The following is a 19,161-nucleotide window of genomic DNA, read 5'->3' on the forward strand; positions in this document are numbered from 1 at the left end:
ATTGTCTTACACCCCTTGGCGGGTCGACGGGAACGCTATCGCGTTACACTCTTGAAGGCGAAGCAGAGTAACGCGTGAGTTGTTTCTTCGTCTAGCCGAACCAAGTATAGCCAAGCAACAGCAGTTCACCAGGCTAAACAGTGGTTCAACAACTAAAACAAAGGCTAGTATGCTTCGCATCCTGGGCTTAACCTTAGCTAAGCCACAGCCATTTTTTTTCTATACCGCCGCTAATTAATGCACGTATGAGTTAACCTCCACATACAAATCACTCGTGGCGTGTCCCTTATTGACTCCGAATTAAAAGTTGGTGCTGTAAACTTACGTATGTACAGTGCTATACATCGCGGCTAGTCGCGTCGCAATCCCGTGTTTCTTTAGGTTTAACGCCCGTTCAATACCTATGTAGAATCCAACAATTGGTTGGCTCTGGCGCAGTTAGAAGACGATCGCCGTCGTGCTCTTTGCACACCACAAACGCGCCACGCACACACACACAAATAGATTGCGCAAAACGCGCTGTTCCACCTTGCATCGCTTCGTTCGTGATCGTGCTGTTTGCGCACGCCAAAACGCGATGTTCCACCTTCGTTCGTGGTCGTGCTATTTGTGCTGCACATTCGTCACACGCGCAACTAAATTGCTCTTTGCACACACCAAGCACGCCACACACACATCACTTCAATTGCCGTAAAACGCGCTGTTCCACCTTGTATCGCTTTGTTCGTGGTCGTGCTGCTTGCGTGTAGGCACAATGAACCGCCTACCCTGCTACTCCGGCGAGTTGGCACAAACAATACTACCGCGCACTATCTGCGCTATGGTATATTTCTGTGGGCACCGCGCGCGCCCACATGGGGACTAGGGCGTTTCAGGAGCTAGGTGCGTTTTTTACACGACACCTAGGGACCTACGCTCCCCTAGGGCGAAAAGTTACCTAGATGTATAGTTCCCGTTGGTGACGCGGGGGCGGCGCCGCAGTCGATCGGCTGCACAGGCGAGCGAATGTAAATGCGCGTCCGGGGAAAGGGCGATCCTGGGGGTTGAGCCGATGCCGGGTGTTCGGACCTTTAAGGCCCCCCGGCGGAGGCAACACGCCCCTTTGGCCTTTGCTTCACGTAGAGGGCACCCCCGGACTGACCCACCCGGGGGACATCGGCAGTCGCCTTTTCCTGTCCTCTCCAATCTCCGTCTTTCTCTCTTGCCTTTTTCATCTTTCCTGTCCTCTCATCACTTCTCCTCACTTCCTAGTTTCCCGGCGGCAAGGGTTAACCTTGTGTAGCTAGCCAGCCTTGGTTATGCGGTATTTGGTTATAGCAGCGATGTACGGCTGGCGTTGGCAGGGTTTCTCTAGCAGGAACTCCTGTCACGTCCCCCTGCTGGGCTCCATGGTGGGTGGTCGGCATCGTGGCCGAAAGCCCTAGTGTACTTATGGAAAACGCTTTTCCTAAACTTCCTGATCGCCCTCACAAACGAGGGCGCACCGAAGAGGTCTTTCAGTTTTTCGGACGCCAAGTCTACAATTTTCCTCGTTTTCATGTGATCCACGCAGAAAAACCAGCTAAACAAGTGCGAACAAGAGCTTGATTCGGTCACGATTAGTATATGGCGCCGTGATCTATCATTCTGCCGCCCCGAGTGCGCTAAAGATGCTAGACCCTGTTCACCATCTAGGTATCCGCTTAGCCACGGGCGCTTTCAGGACAAGTCCCGTTGAAAGTTTATATGCAGAATCGAATGAGTGGTCTCTTCATCTTCAGAGAACATACATCAGCCAAACATATTTTCTGAAAGTCCTCTCTAATCCTGAACATCCGTGGTATAATACCGTTAACGAGATGACATGTGCTACACTCTTTCATAATCGTCCCTCCGTAAGACAGCCTTTCTCGCTGCGTGTGACGGAGCTTAGTCATGAAATGCATGTTCCACTCCTTGAGCTTCGCCTAATGCATCCAGCCAAGCTGCTACCTCCTTGGGAGTGGCAGCTGATATAATGCGATATATCTTTCATGCAAGTTACAAAACACGCTCCAGAGATTGAAATCGACATGCATTTCCGGGAACTCCAGCACAAACACTCCTGCACGGAGTTCTACACAGACGCATCGAAGTCACATGACGGGGTGTCCTACGCAGCCGTCGGTCCATCCTTCTCGGCCACCGATGTACTGCATCCGGAAACTAGTATCTTTACGGCTGAGGCCTACGCACTATTGTCGGCTGCGAAGCATATCAGGAAATAAAAACTCTAGAAATCAGTCATATATACGGACTCCCTCAGTGTTGTGAAGGCCTTGATGTCATTCTCTAACCACAAAAATCCACTAATTAATGAACTCTATTCCGTTCTGTGTAAAGCGTATATAGGTAACCAGCATGTCATCATATGCTGGGTGCCAGGTCATAGGGGCATCGAAGGTAATGTTCTGGCGGACCAGATGGCCGCGTCAGTTGCATCGCATTCTGCTAATCCTACCGCTGCAGTTCCTGTCACAGATCGGAAGCCCTTCTTACGAGGGAAACTGCGGAACCACTGGCAACGCCTATGGGACGCGAAAACAAATCATAAGCTCGACGTGATAAAGCCACAGTTAGGATTCTGGCCCTCTGTAACAAAATCACGCCGAACAGATGTCCTATTCTGTCGTCTCAGAATAGGACACACATTTGGCACCCATAATTTTCTACTCACCGGAAGTGACCCTCCAGCCTGCGGTAGATGCGAGGCGGCTAGATGCGGAGGCGGCTTACCGTCCTCCACGTCCTCCTGGAGTGTCGGAAAGCCGAATCTGAAAGAAAGAAACATTTTCCCTTAGCATACCGGCAGCACATTCCCCTTCATTCAGTAATGTTACTCGGCCCAGAACCTTTAACTGACACCAACGCAGTCCTAAGTTTTCTTAAAGATGTCTTGCATGTTAGCCCCACATGTTCTTAGCGCCTCCTCTCTTCAGAGGATGCCGCTGTGATAGCTCTTTCGTATAGCACGTGCCTCTAGGCCCTTGTGTTTCAAGGGCTCTGGCGAGGCAGCTGTGCTCCAAGTAATTTTACCATCTTATATATTTTCTAATTTGCATCATTCTTCTACGATGGATTTTAATGTTCATGATATTCGTCATTAGTCATCGCCATAATTTTATAGCACGTATATTTTACGAACTTTACAGCGACTATTTTTAGGCCACTTTACAGCCAAGTCACATCTTCCATAATACATCAACATTACCACTTGTCGTGGCGCTCTTTGGCCAAACCTCGCCCTTGCGCCACAAAACACTACACATCATCATCACCGATACCTTCGTGTTTAATATGTTCCACAGGTGTTACCTGTTCACGTTGTCGTATGCACCGCTCATGTTCAGGAAGGCTAAATACAGAGATCTATTTTCCGCCTTAGCTATTTACATGCACTGGGTAAGCACGAACAGGCTATCATCTAAGCGCGCCTACCACTTCTGAACCCGTTCTGAAGTTCTCCGAATATTCTATTACTTTCTACTCATGACTGCATTTTTAATTTCACCGCCTGCATCGCCAGTCTATATATAACTGATGTTATCGTAATTGGTCGGAGGGATTTTATGTTCTTCTTATCACCTTTCCCTTTATAAATCAAATTCATTTTACTCTGTTTCAAGCTGTGCGGAATTGGCTTATTTGTTATGAGTGCCTCCAATGCTTTTATCAGTGTTTCCTTGCTTCTTGTGCCATGTTCATTAATTAACTTGATTGGAATTTCGTCTATCCCCGCGGACGTGCATTTTGGAACATTTGCTTTGGCCTTTTTCCAGTTAAGATTGGTCAGTTCTAAGCTGTTTTCTATTATGCTATCATGTGATTCTCCCTCATTTGGGGTGATTACCCTATCGTCTTTCCTAAATGAGTCTGCTATAACTGAACCGATGTAGTTCACCGCGTCATCTCCCTCTAAGCAATTTCCTTCGGCATCGTGAATCTGTTCCTGCTTTCTGTGATTTGCTTTACCCAGCAAGCTTATATGGCTCCAGAATTTTCTTTACCTCCCTTTATTAGTTGCATCGCGAACTTCAGCCAGCCAGCGATCAGAGGACGGCTTTATTGTAGCCTGGACGAGCACCTGCACTTGTTGGTTCTTTCGTTTATAATATTCCCATTTTTGGCCTATTTCCTCTTCAGATAATTGCGCCCTCTTTGCTTCTCTGTGTTCCCGAAATGCCAACCGCCGTTGTTCGATGGCCTCCCTAATTTCCTTATTCCACCAACTTCGTGGCTTCCTCTTTCCTCTCCAGCGGTTTACTCCTTTTACTTCTTTTATTTTGTACTAATGAGTAGTTATAACTGATTATATTCCCACCTTTCCATGGGATGTTTCTCTATTGCTTCCTCTATGCCGGCCGCTATTTGCGCTATTTGTTCGTCATTTAACTTTGCGTACTCTTTTTGACTTCCCTGCATTTCTCTTTTGAGCAGTGCTCCCAACTGTAGAGTCATACGCTTATGATCACTTCCGAGGCTGTACTTACCCTCTTCGTCTATTTCCATTAATGCGAGCTTGCTATACAGCCCCTGCGACATTAAGCAGTAATCAATGGTCGTTTGTCTGTTACGGGACTCCCCTGTGATTTGTCCCTCTCACTTACTTTCTCTATTTACTATAACTAGGTTGTGTCGCTCACAGAAGTCTAGCATCAGCCTCCCATTACAATCTGTGTATCCATCCATATCCTCGATGTGGCCATTCATGTCACCCAGCAGACAAATATCGGCACCTTCTCCAACCTGCTTTATATCGTCATCGAGACAATTCACTAGATCCTTGTTCTCTTGCCTGCATTCGGCCCCTGTCCCTGAATAAACTACTCCTAGCCATGTGTCTTTACCGGCAATTGTACCTGATACACAGACATGTTCTTTGCAAGTTAACTTTATTCTTTTCCAATTTGTTCCTTGATGTATCATCATACCTACTCCTCCTCCCTTCCTCTCGGTTGTTGTTCTGTTGCTCCCTTCCCAGACGTAGCCTTCAATAAGCGGTGGGTCTTCTAGATCCCTGAAATGTGTTTCGCATAGCGCGTATACACCTACTTCTTCGTCATTTAACTGCTGTTGTAGTTCTAACCACTTCACTCTCTTTCTACCGCCTTGCATGTTTATGTACCTGATCCTGGTGTTAAATTTATTTGTTGTAGTTTTCTTCCTGGACCTCCTAGTGGCCGTTTTATTGGCGTCAGCCTCTATTGTTGTACTTTCTACACTGTTTCTATCTACCCCTACGCCCTGAGGCGCAGTAGACCCCCTAAAGAAGCTATACTGCCCGACCTGCCAGGCGCCAGCCGATCTCGGCTCGTAGCCTTCCATTAAAGTGGATGCCATCGCGTGTAAAGCTTCCGCCAAAGCCTGCTCTGTGCACGTCTCTGTTTATGTCTGCCACTTCAAATCCTTTCTCCTGGCTTAGCTTTCTTATCTCATGATTAGCAGCCATAACGTCCTTGGCAATTTCTCCGTTCCGTCCTTGCCCCTCCGGTGCTGTGCATACCATGATCTAGACTTGCTGTGCTATCGCCCTTAAATCGTCTACTCCCTCCGCTAATCTTTCCACTACTTTTGCGGCTTCACCGTTCAAGACATCGTTTAGCCCCGCCACTACCACTACCGAATTGCGCTCTGCAACATTCTCCGAAAGCTCGCTTTTTGTTTCTCTCAGTATTGCGTCCATTGTCCTGCACGGGAACGCTCCATTATAGCTCTTTTGCAGCTCGTCATATTTGAATCCCCACCGATAAGTACTAGGGCATTCCCTCACTCCCTCCCAACTTCCAGTTCCTCCTAACCATCCTGGGCAGCAGCACGCGTGCGACATCAGAAAAAAATTACAATTAAATATGGGATTTTACGTGCCATAACCACTTTCTGATTATGAGGCACGCCGTAGTGGAGGACTCCGGAAATTTTGACCACCGGGGGTTCTATAACGTGCACCTAAATCTAAGTACACGGGAGTTTTCGCATTTCGCCCCCATCGAAATGCGGCCGCCGTGGCCGGGATTCGATCCCGCGACCTCGTGCTCAGCAGCCTAACACCATAGCCACTGAGCAACCACAGCGGGTCCGCAGCAGCAGAAAGGAAAACCTGCATGATGAATAGAAGTGGGTTACTGGTGCGTGTTGTGGCACAGCCACCGAGCCCACAGAGCGCGGATGATGGCAGTGGTTCCTTTATAGCTGGCTCTGCAATTGTCGTCGATGGCAGCAGGGCTCTCGGTAATTGCTCAAGCATCCAGTTTTGAGGTGGTGGCGCATTTGGAGAGGCGGAATGACTGTCGACACGTATGCGCCAACTTGTCACGTCAAAGCCGGTGCGCAGATCTGGCAGTTCCCTCACGACGCTCAATGACATCACCATCGCGGGCAGCAGCACGCGTGCGACAGCAGAAAGGAAAACCTGCATGATGAATAGAAGTGGGTTACTGGTGCGTGTGGTGGCACAGCCACCGAGCCCAGAGCAGTTTGCCTAGATCAGTTTTATTCCACGCTTCCAACTAAATTGAGGGAATTGGTGCTCGACATGTCAGACGTGAACACTGCACGACATGCAGCGGAGTGTGCCCATGACTACTGCGCTGAATACCGTTCTGCTAATACCGAAAAAAAAACGGACGGGTAGCAGGGGTCTTCATAGTACAGCCGAGATTATTTCGTAAGCCAAAGAAGAAATATGACAATGAACTAAAGGAATCCTTTAATTGACGGCACAATTCGTTTGAAGCGGAGAAGCAAATTGTCTACTTTAACTGCCAGAAATCGAAAACTGCCATATATAACCGCCAGTTCCGAAAATGTCCCCGATCCAGTGCGTTCTCAAGCCAAACGAAGACCTACCACCTTTTTCTGTTCGTAGCACAAGGCCCGTAATACGCGCTTCATTACTCAATGAACCCTCTCTACACTGTTGGTTTGTTGATGGTGAGCAGAGCTGTGGTGTATCTTGATGCCACACTTGTTAAAAAAACGTGGTGGTCAACGCGCTCGTAAAGACCCTGCGAAGATACGACTAGATTTCCCTCGGAAAACCAGCGCGGGAAAAAATGTACAGTGCATCTACTATTTCTGTATATGTCTGGGCACGCAATGACACCGGCTCAGGAAATTTAGTTGCGGGGCACACCATGATTGTCAGGATCCGTCCGGGTTCGTCAACAGTGGAGGGCTCGAGGCACTCTCCGTTAGATGGACACTCCGCAGCGTGGTGGTGATGAACGATGACTGACCACCGAGTCAGGCCGAGTAGCTGTGCTCGTCGGTGTTTATTGCGGTACGGTGACCAATGTTGCCTACCGAGTCTGGCAGGCCACTAAGCCTGGTGGGCCAACGAAGATTATGCCCGAGGGGGCATCACATGCTTGTTACAATGGTCAAGAGATATTTAAACTCCGACTTTGTTACAGGGAAAAGCCCAACCACGTCTACCACGACTCGGCGGAATGGCTCCGTAATAATGGGTACGGTGGCCATGGCGCCTTTTGTTTGTCGTTCGGTCTGCCTGTACGCTGACAAACGCCACAACTGCAAACAAACTGTTCCACATCTTTAAAGCAGCCGGGCCAGTAATATTCGCATACCAAAAATGCTTTTGTTTTGTTAATACCGAGATGACCGGACCAGCCTGCCCGATGGGAAAGCTGCAGAATCTTTTCGCGGTACTTCAGAGGAACGACAAGTTGGTCAACGGTTATACCTTTCTTTCCGTGAAACACACGTTACATTATGCCACTTCTTTCATAAAACAAGCCACTTCCTGTTACTTGCTTGAAGACGCTTTGAAGGCATTTTGCGAGTTCAATCATTCTTTTGTTCCTACATCAACGTACCCTTATCAAAGGAAGACAACGCCTGAAAATCGCGGCTCGTGGGTTGAAAACATTATGGGGTTTTACGTGCCCAGACCACTTTGTGATTATGAGGCACGCCGTAGTGGAGGACTCCGGAAATTTCGACCACCTGGGGTTCCTTAACGTGCACCTAAATCTAAGTACACGGGTGTTTTCGTATTTCGCCCCCATCGAAATGCGGCTGCCGTGGCCGGGATTCGATCCCGCGGCCTCGTGCTCAGCAGCCTAACACCATAGCCACTGAGCAACCACGGCGGGTCGTGGGTTGAATGCAACTGGTTTCACGTTCCCTTTCTTCGTCGACGGATCCCTGCAAGCCTAAACTTAGGCCGCCGTTGTTATCTGCTAGGCCGTGATGTTGGTCCGCAGCGCTGCGAGTGATAGCGCGTGGAAGAAGCTGCGGTTGAGTTTCAGCTTTTTTCGCCATCGACCTAGTAACAATCATTACAGGGTTCATGTCGAGCGTGACTCCCAACTTCAGCAGCTCTTTTGCCATTCTCTTTGATAACAAATATGAACACCTTGGCAATACTTTGTCCGAGACGGCTGCTTCGGTCTCAGTTTCACCGAACGAACGTTTGAAAGTTACTTTGGCTACTGGTAGGGTCAGCGTACTTTTTTCCAAGGCCTGCCGTAAGTACACGTAATCCCCTGTGAAATCTGCTGCCTTTACAAGAGACGAGTGCACCACGTCATAGGTCGTACCTGTGTCCCGCAATACTTTACATTCTCTTCCATTAACTTTCATGTCATGAAAGGCTTCGATTATTTCCCTGGTTAGCTGATCCTTATGGTGTGATAAAACTGTGGTACATGGGTGCTGGCCGCTTTACAATGATACCACAGTTTTATCACACCATAATGATAAGCTAACCAGCGAAATAATCGAAGCCTTTCATATTCACAAGAGGGGAGAGGGTTGTATCAGTCAGCCATCTGTACATCTAAGCAATGGTGAGGTTGCCTTTTTGGAAGTACACTAAAAAGAAAAAAATTGTTTAGTAAAAATTGTTGTTAGGCTTGCAACAAATTACGATAGGATTGCGCACCATGATAGATAGGTGCCATATCTTTGACGCCCGAGTATGCGCGGGCAAATGATTTTTAAAAAATGCCTTTAATCTTGCCTTGATTTTCTTTGACGCCTGAGGGTGCGCAGATATATAAATATGAAGTATGTGTTCTGAAATAAAATAGTTGCGAGTGCAGTGAGTGTCGTATTTCCCTGTTTGTCTTCGCTGTGTCTGTGTCAGTGCGCTGCTTCACCAGCAAGGTATGATGATACTGTTCCTGACAACTGTATCTTGGTCAGCGGTACAGAATTTAATTCGTACTGACAGGCTTCAGCGAAAGGGAGGCGGTGTTTTTATTGCCATAAAACATGATGTAGTGGCCGTTCCAGTTGCTGTTAATTCCTGTCTTGAATGCGTGTTAGTTTCCCTCAAATGTAGCCTGACGTCTTTTGTTATCGGTGTATTTTATCGCCCTCCTGATATGACGTGCACGTATGCGAGTGAATTTCGCAGAGTTTTGGATTATGTGATAATTCGATTTCCCAACTCGGTATGAATTATTTTCGGTGACTTCAACTTTCCTTCAATAGACTGGTCAACGCTCACAGTTGTGTGCAAAGATACCGAAGCGAACGAATTTCTTAACACTTGCCTAGACCACTCGCTAACACAAGTAATAGATCAACCTACGCGGCACTCGGTGACCTCTGCAAATATTCTCGACCTGATACTTACAAACAATCCTGACCTTTGCTCTGATATCACCCACTTAGATGGCCTTTCTGACCACGCCATTATCACCGGCAGCTTCACACGCCCGTTTAACACATGACAAGCCACCAACGAAAAAATCAGATGCTACAACAGAGCCAACTTTGCTAGTATGAATTCCGAATTATTGAGTTTTTCAGAACACTTTATTGACCGGCACTTATCATTCACTGTAGAATAAAATTGGCTTCTGTTTAAAAACTTCCTCAAAAAACTAATAGAAAAATTCAATCCTACCATTACAATAACAAGCAACCGTACTGCTCCCTGGTTCACGCAGCAGCTTCGGCGTTTAAACAATTTAAAAAAGCCACTCTACAGACGAGCCGATAAAAACGTTACGCTGGTTTCTTGGCTGCCTTACAAAGCCTGCGATAAAAAAATACCAAACATTGCTTAAAACCACATGCCGTCATTTCTTTTGCCATAGCCTAACATCTATGCCTAAAAAAAACCCTCGAAGACTCTGGCGCATCGTGAATCCCAAACAACATCCTGATATCACTCTTCATAATAGCAACAACACTTCACTTCCGGAATCGCAATGCGCAGAACTTCTAAATGAGACATTCATGGCTGTCTTTAACCTTTACCTGGGAGGATATTACTACCGTGCCTATGAAGGATTGTATATCTGCCATCGACATGCCAGAAATTGATGTAACCGAAGCGGGCATATTTTCCCTTTTGAGTAAACTGAAAATTTCTTCTACACTGGAATAGGGGCCCACCCTTGCTGGAAGAGGCTCCAAGTCGCCGGCGCCCAAGACGACCGAGACCTCGAGATGCTAAATTCTTGAAGGAACCAAAATAAAGTTTCTCTCTCTCTCTACATGTGATCATAATGGTATCAATAACACTATACTGAAGAATACACGCCATGGCATCTGTAGTATTCTGACGGCCTTTTTTTCACGATCCCTCGCGACAGTTAGGATGGATAGTTGGGCGTGTTGGTTAAGCATGATCTGAAGTGAAGGCGCTAAAATGACGGAGGGCATCGGGCTCTTATCTATGTGTCTCTTCTGACCCAAGCGCCACAGTTTCTTTGATCGCGTCGCGACTTGCAAAGCACGCGCGCTCTCCTACTGCATTCGGCGTAAGTTCCTACCTGAAGATGTGAGTCTTCTTTTCGGAGGCTTCAACCCCTCAGTCGGTCATGGAAACCGCATTTGTAAAATTCTCAAGTCCGAATGGTCAAGACAGGCTCGCCTCTACCGTGTTCACCTAGAAGCCCAACTGCACAGCTTGATGAGAGAAGATAGAGCGAAGCGGGCCTTCTGGGATTTTAATCGTCTCGCCAACCAGACGACCGAATTCCTCTGGCAGAGTACCCTGTCCCACCTACGTGGCCAGCCTCGTCCTAAGAAGGAAAAACAAGGCCCTGAGAGCTCACTTTTCACCGAGGGAAACGTCACGCTACCGGAGGACGTCAAAAAGTGTCTGGCTTTAGGGACGAAGTTTGCCGTGAAGCCCAGGACCAGCGCTCCGGAAAAGCTTTCCCTGGTGCGAAAAGTGTCCAGTTTGGCTCCCGTGAGTGAAATGGATCGGTGCGTTTCAAGTGGCGTGGACGTTCTTCTACGGGACCAGTGTGACCCCGGTTGTCCCGCATTTAATCGTCTGGCGTCTTATTTGAAGACGAACGCCTACTGCATACTCTCATCGGACAAAGAAGGCGGCTTTGCCATCTTTCCACGAGAGACTTACAAGGTGAAGGCGTTGGAAGCCTTAAATGCTGTTTTTCATTGTCACCACAACGTATCGCTCAATAAGTTGAAACGTCATGCGAAGAAGCTGTGCGAAAAAATGAACCTGTCAAAATTAGCTAGGGACATTAGAAATAGCAAAGTGAGCACTCTTGAGGTCTTCTTCAGCGCCAAGACCCATAAAGATAACTGCCCTCTAAGGGTAGTTGTGTCTGTGTCGGAGCGCAATAGACGAGGCAACCTAAACTTTGCCTGCGCGGCACCAGCGCCGAATGCTCCCCTAGCGGACCGATGGAAGTTTCGAGGGTCGTCGCTGCGCTAGCGCGCGCCCGCGTTCTGTACGGCAGGAGCGCTCGTGCGCGTGGTTTTTGCGATGCCGAGTGTGACCTCATCAGCCAGGAAAGGCGGCACGCAATACTGATGTGTTGTTGATTGCCACAGCAGCCTCGAAAACACTAAAGGTCGTACGCCGCCCGTGAAGTTCTACAGATTTCTTGGGAAGTGGTACGAGAAGGACAGATGACAAGCGTGGATAACTGCAGTGCGCCGAGTCAAGTAAGTCTCATACTTTCGCATTCGCGTGTAATATCTTGAAAGTGGAATAGTCATATGCCTGTTTTAGTGCTCGGCCATTTGTTTAGTCGTGTCGCGTTGTTCAATTGTGGTGGCATCCGCCGTTTGTTAGCGGTAAATTCATGCGTGTTGCGCCGCTAAGCTCTACGACGCGTGCTCGATTCCCAGCCACGGCGGCCGCATTTCGATAGGGGCAAAATGCAAGAACACCCTTGTTACCGTGTGCTTTGATTTTTGTGCACGTTAAAGAACCCCCAGAGGTTAAAATTATTCCTGAGACTCCCCATTACAGCGGGCTTCATAATGATTTCGTGGTTTTGGCATGGTTTTGGCACTTAGAACCGCCGAATTTATTTGATTGCACTGTGCCTTCCCTCGCGATCGGCATGGACGAGCTCAAGATAATTATTTCCCTTTTCCAAACGCTGCAACTTAAATTACTAGTTGTGCAGGTAACGAAAGGGGCCGCGCGCTACTTTTATGTGGTAGCAGACCGTATTTAATGCAAGCCGCGGTCGTCGCGTGCGTCGGGAAGCGGCAGATCGGAAAGCAGCCACTCGAGACGTGCGCGTTATGTTTGTTGTTTGCCCATGCTTTCTAAGTATCTAAGTGTGCAAGTATCATAACTTGTAGTGGTACCACTCTTGTAGAAAAAAATTGCAGGCTTATCAAGGTTAAGCCCAGTGGATGCGAAGCATCCACTGGGCTTAACCTTAGCGTATCCTTAGCGTTTGGAGGCATCTTGACCGCATATACGCCCGGCGCAAAGACGCTGGCGCGGTTGCGGGCACAGAGACTGACGCGACGGCGGGCGCGCGCCGCTTCATCTCTGGCGTGACGTCACATATCACGTGATGCAGCGATGGTGGCGCCGCCGCTGCGTCGCGGGCGACGGCGCAAACTGAAGCGTGGAGGCCTCCGCCGGGCGACGTCCGACGGCGCGATATGAGGCCCCATCTGCAGCCGGTGTGACGTCATCACGTGACGTCACATCATGTGATCTCACTTCAGGGTCAATGGTGGCCACCGCCGGGAGGGGACCGACGGCGCAATATGAGGCCCCATCTGCAGCCGGTGTGACGTCATCACGTGACGTCATGTCACGTGACCTACTTGAAGGTCACTTGAAGGTCAATGGTGGCCACCGCCGGCGCGATATGAGGCCCCATCTGCAGCCTGTGTGACGTCATCACGTGACGTCATGTCACGTGACCCCACTTCAGGGTCAATGGTGGCCACCGCCGGGCGTCGCGCGAAGGCCCGAAACCTACGTTAATATGCTTCGAATAATAATATATGCACACAATCACAGGAACGTTACCTTTGCAAATGTATTATTGGGAGTAATTTTATCGCCACAACGAATAGGCACACATACTGTTTCATTTATATGCGATGCAGATGGAAGCGGCACCAAACAGACCAATGGCAATCACAAGTCTTCTCAGCACTCAGCACCACCGGGACATGTGCTTTCGTACTGCAGCGACACAGCTCTTGAGCAGCAGCAAGACACGTGTGAAACAGACTCCAGAACATGCCTTTGTGAAGTGACGGAACCGTCAAGAAGCAGCCCAATGGATCTGCAGTCATCGAGTAGTATGACAACAGAAGTTCCTGCTGCCAGTGTGACTTATGTTGTAATTGAAATAGAAGTGGCTAAATTTCTGAACATGGTGCGTACCTCTAACTCGATGTCGTCTACGATCTTGTAGGACACCTGTGACATGCACTTGGCTTTCACTCTCACATCACCGTCCACAATTCGTTCAACGCCGTACACGTTCGGAAGCAGACGCTCCCCTATCATGAGGTTGCCGCCACGAAAAAAAGCTGTCGGCGTCGGCAACCTTCTTGAAACCGCACGGCAATCTTCGCATCGCTGTTGCGCAAGCAGGCGATCTGCCGCCGTCGAAAACGGAGCGCCGTGAGAACGAGCAACGAAGAAAAGCGCGGACGGCACAATGTAAACAAAGCGGAGACTACGCCGCGACGCGACCGCGCTGCTTGGCGTTTCCACATTGGGGCGCTGTCAGGAGGCGCAGCAGCGCCGCCTGGCCATGGTTTTCTCGTCTATACGTGGCAGAAATGTTTACCTGCGTTTCTGTTAGAAAGGCTGGAGCTTCTAACAGTAGACAACCCTTACCTAGTAAAGGACTCTGCACAAGTAGTCGAGTACTTGTCAAGACAGACAAAAACAGAATTAGAGGCCTTTTCTGTAGATCTGAAAGATCTATACTATAGCATGCCAAAAGAAGAATTGCTTCAGTGCGTCCAGAAAGGCATTGATAGTTTCGGCTCCCTGGCTTTTCAGAACGAAGCTGGTATTCCGGAAGACAAATTCTTGGCTATGCTAGAACATTACCTGGCTTCCACCTATATTGAATGGGACAGTCGTTTGTACCTGCAAAAGAGCGGCGTCTGCATAGGGTCGTGTTTAGCTCCGATCCAGAGTGACTTATTTTTAGCTCGTGCTGGCAGAACCATTTCTAGCAGTCTCGAGGGTAGTAGCGTAGTCAAAGTTTTTAGATTTGTTGACGACTTCCTAATTTTGGTAGATAAAAATTGCAGTGACGCCGACTTGGTCGTTAGTCAAACATTGACAACCTTCAGGCAGACTTTATCTCCCATTGAAGTGACCCACGAACTTTCGGTAGATTCCTCCATCAGGTTTTTAGATCTTAGATTGTTTTTAGCAAGTAACCACGTCTCTTGGCAGTATGAACCTCGGGCTACTAAACCTCTGCTACCTTTCAGTTCCTCTCACTCTAAGCTAGTTAAACGCAGCATTGCTAACGTGTGCCTACTGAATGTTTTTAAGAAGTCCTGTCCACATCGAGCTGCGGCGAGTTTTCTTAAGCAGATTGACCGCCTGGAAGAGGCAGGCTACCCGCAACCTGTTTTAGTGTCCGTAGCGGAAACAATCCTGAAGAAGTCACGAATCCGCCAACTGGACCCCGTGAAAAAGAAAAAGTTGCTGTCATACCCTATATACACCGCATCTCGCATAATTTGAAAAAGATTGCAAAGCGAGCTAACGTAAATGTCGTGTTTTCTGCCCCGTGCAAGCTCTCTAAGCTCTGTAGAATGACCAACCCTTATTCCCGCAAGGCACCGGCCTGTGCTACTAAACACGATAACAAATACGTAGATTGTCAGGCAGGAGTTGTTTATGAGATTCCTTTAGATTGTGGTAAAAAGTACGTGGACCAAACAGAGCAGTGCCTCTATGACAGGCTGAGGCAACACAATAACAAAGTGAACAATGGGAGGGAGGGCCACCTGGCAATTCATTGTAGAAATTGCAAATGTAAACCAGACTTCCACGCCTGCGCTGTGGTTGCCAGAAGCCATGACAAATGGGTTAGATTAATAATTGAGGCCAAAAGAATCATTGAAGCAGCTGATAACTGCGTAAGTGTTGCATCCATATCACTGTCCCGCAAAGAACTGCTTTACCTGAACGCGAATGCGCCCTGAGAAACTGATTGCGCTCCGAGTATAAATCAGTGGCATTTTTTCCTGATTAAACATTGTTGGAAGAGGCGCCCTGTGTGTGTGTGTGTGTGTGTGTGTGTTTCTTCTTTGCCCTCCGTCATTTTAGCGCCTTCACTTCAGATCTCGCGACAGGCACTATCCGCAATGATTGGCAAATAGCCAAGGTAGCACCCTTTTTCAAGTCAGGTGACCGTTCTTCACCATGCAACTACAGGCCTATTTCGCTAACAAGTATCATACGCAAGGTCGTGGAACACGTCATTCACTCCCAAATCGCCAAATACTTAGAAAGCCACAACATAATATGCCAGTATCAGCACGGTCTCCGCAAGGGCTACTCTTGTGAAACTCAACTTGCAGGGTTTGTTCATGACTTACGCTCATCCGTTGACACTGGTTTACAAGTAGATGCGGTTTTCCTTGATTTCTCCAACGCTTTTGATCGCGTTCCGCACCAAAGATTACTTCTCAGACTTGCATGCCTTAACATTCACCCTAACGTCCTCGCATGGGTTGAAGCTTTTCTTTCCTACAGGCTCCAGTTTACTTCCGCTAACAACTACAATTCTTCTTTTGCCCACGTTACTTCCGGTCTCCCGCAGGGCAGCGTGTTAGGTCCTTTACTTTTCTTCATATATATTAACGATCTTCCTCCTTGCGTAACGTCCCGGGTTCGTATCTTTGCCGATTATGTCGTAATTTACCGCACAATTTTGTCTGATATCGATCGCCAATGCTTGCTCTCTGACCTTGATGCAATTACCTTATGGTGCTCCAAATGGCTAATGTCGCTTAATATCTCTAAAACCAAGTTAATGACATTTAACGGCTGAAAGTCTCAAATTGAAAACACTTACTTCATTAATAACAGCACGATTGAGTCTTCCACTTCCTACAAATATATTGGCCTTCATTTCCAGTCTGACCTAACGTGGCATCACCATATCAATTTAACCCTGGCAGCTGCTAACCGTACTCTTGGAATACTTAAACGAACCCTCAAGCAAGCGCCATCACTCGTGCGAAAACAGGCATATATCACGATCATTGGTCCGAAAGTTGAATATGCTGCGGCAATTTGGGATCCCCATCAGGTATATCTAGCCTCTAACCTTGAAGCCCTGCAGAACCCTGCTGTTCGATTTATTTTTTCAGATTATTCAACATCCACCTGCGTTAGATCTTTAAGGAAACGTGCCGGTTTGCAAACCTTGAGCCTTCGTCGAAAACATTCTCGCTTATCACTATTTTATGAAATTTTCCATTACTTCTCACTTCGTGATGATTTTTTTCAGTCACCGCCGATTATCTTTCCTCGCCGCGATCACCCTAACAAAGCGAAACGCATTTTGTGTCGGTCACAACTTTCGCTCAATCCGTCGTACCACGCACTATCATCGATTGGAACGATTTACCCTCATACATAGCCATGGGAACTGACATTCATTTCATTTCATTTCATTTATTAATACTGTCAGCCTCATTCAGGGGCTGTAACAGGAGTGGAAAAAAACGAAACTGAACAGCAAAGTAAGTAGTACAGAACATATTGAACACCATAGTTATACATTGGTTAAGGAAAAAAAAAGATCATCTCGTGAAATGCATACATAAACAAAAACAAAAATGTGTCACTCAGAAATCAGAACAGCAATCTTATACAGCAGCAATCTGACCTCATCGCCCTATGCTAGTGCCATAGATGAAATTATCTAAGTGGCGTAGAAATTCAGCTAATGATGTCGACCGAACAGCAGAATCTGGAAGAGAGTTCCAGTCCCTACAAGTCCGGGGAAAATAACTAAACTTGAAACAATTATTTTTATAGTGGGTAATGGGATAAACTTACTATGGCGATGCCTTGATGCTTCATTAGTTTTGGTCTCAAAGTAATGTGATTTATTTATTTTAAGATAATTATTGATAATGAGGTAAAGAGTTTCTAGTCTTTCATATCTGGTTCTGGTTTCTTGCATAGGTAGTTGGGCTTGTTGACAGAGTTCTGTTGAAGAATGGTTCCGACGGTATTTATTAAAGATAAACCTTACAGTGAGTCGCTGAATCCTATAAAGCTTGTGACGATTAGTTGCTGTGTGAGGATCCCATATTACTTCAGCATATTCGATTATCGGTCTGACTAGCGTTTTGTAAGCGAGGCACTTTACATCCGGAGTAGCACTGTGCATAGTGCGTCGCAGGTACCATAGTGTTTTAAAAGCTTTGGAAATGTCAATTTCAATGTGGGTATTCCATCGTTGATCTCATGTAAATGTTATGCCTAGGTATTTATACTGATCGACTCTTTCAAGCATATAACCGTTGATTTGATAATTGTAAGCAAGAACATTTTTCTTTCTAGTTACTGACATGAACACAAACTTTTTAAAGTTTAACTCCATCTGCCAGTCGTTATACAATTTCACTATTCTTTGCAGGTTTAAGTTTAATTTAATCTGAACATCAACTGTATTTACGGTACTGTACATCACACAATCGTCTGCAGAAAGTCTTAATGGAACATCAATGTTACTTTGTAAATCATTAATAAAGATCAATAATAGGAGTGGGCCTAAGACGCTACCTTGCGGTACGCCAGAAGCAACGGGAAGTATGTTGGACTGACAACCTCTAACAGTTACACACTATTCACGGGAGGATATATAAGGAGAAAACCATTGTGTGAGTGTTTGATTCTTAAAGACCGCATTAATCTTATATAACAATTTTTGGGGCGAAACTTTATCAAATGCTTTTGCAAAGTCAAGGTAGATAATGTCTGTTTGACCACGTGAATTTATTCTTTCTGCGAGGTCATGAACTATTTCTATCAGTTGGGTAATCGTGGACAGTCCCTTTCGAAAGCCATGCTGACGATGATACAGGATATCATGCTGGTCGAGATAGCCGAGCAGGTGTTTGGATATGATGTGTTCAAGTAACTTCGGAACTGTACTAGTGAGCGAGATCGGGCGATAATTACTAACAGAATTATTTCCGCTTTTATGAACCGGTATAACTTTTGCTCGCTGCCAGTCAGTTGGAAAGCATCCGCTACTAAAAGAAGACTGAAAAATTTTGGACAAGTATTTAGATACCCTTTTTGGCTTCTAGCGCGAAGTGAAACACGGACACAGAAAGGAGCAGACAGGACGAGCGCTAACTCTCAACTAAATTTTTATCGTTTAACGTTCCAGGTTTATCGCTTAACGTTCCAGGATGAGCATGTCTGTTGGCATTATTCGCCTAGGGCCAAGAAGCCACTGCTAGAATTTTCTTCTTGCCATTCTAAACTTGTTAAACAGGGGATACTTATTCAACTCTTAGGTCTGCCATTACTAAATCATGTCCACACAATATGCAACAAAGTTTTTCACAACAGATAGAAAGGCTTGGAAAGGCTAGCTATCCCGTGCATTTATTATCACTAACCTGCGAAAAACTTGTAAAATGGGTTAAAAGCCCTGGTAAGAAACAAGAAAAACAGAAAAAAGAAACAAAGTTTGCTGTAGTACCCTAGATACATAGATTATCCCATGGTTTAAGGAATGTGGCCAATAGGTATGACGTCAGTACCGTTTTCTCGGCCCCACGAAAGTTGGCTAACATGTGCCCTTTGATAAATAGGAGACTTGAACAGGAAGGCAAAAAAAGAAAAGATGATTGCGGAGTTAAACATGTGTCCCCTTTAGTGCCTTGCAACACGGGCGTAGTTTATCAGATTCCACT

At 46.9% G+C, this 19,161-nt stretch overlaps 1 protein-coding gene across 1 annotated transcript in view; it reads right to left on the reverse strand.

Annotated features, from left to right (window-relative positions):
* The window catches only part of LOC135909884 (uncharacterized), a 234,741-nt gene that overhangs the window by 90,944 nt on the left and 124,636 nt on the right, over positions 1-19,161 (reverse strand). Inside the window, exon 6 of the mRNA XM_070529808.1 lies at positions 2,696-2,792. Within this exon, the coding sequence (XP_070385909.1) occupies positions 2,751-2,792 (42 nt within the window). The 3' untranslated portion in view covers positions 2,696-2,750. The remainder of the gene's footprint in view (positions 1-2,695; positions 2,793-19,161) is intronic.

The sequence above is a fragment of the Dermacentor albipictus genome, unplaced genomic scaffold, assembly GCF_038994185.2.
Source record: "Dermacentor albipictus isolate Rhodes 1998 colony unplaced genomic scaffold, USDA_Dalb.pri_finalv2 scaffold_31, whole genome shotgun sequence".
NCBI classification, from domain to species: domain Eukaryota; kingdom Metazoa; phylum Arthropoda; class Arachnida; order Ixodida; family Ixodidae; genus Dermacentor; species Dermacentor albipictus.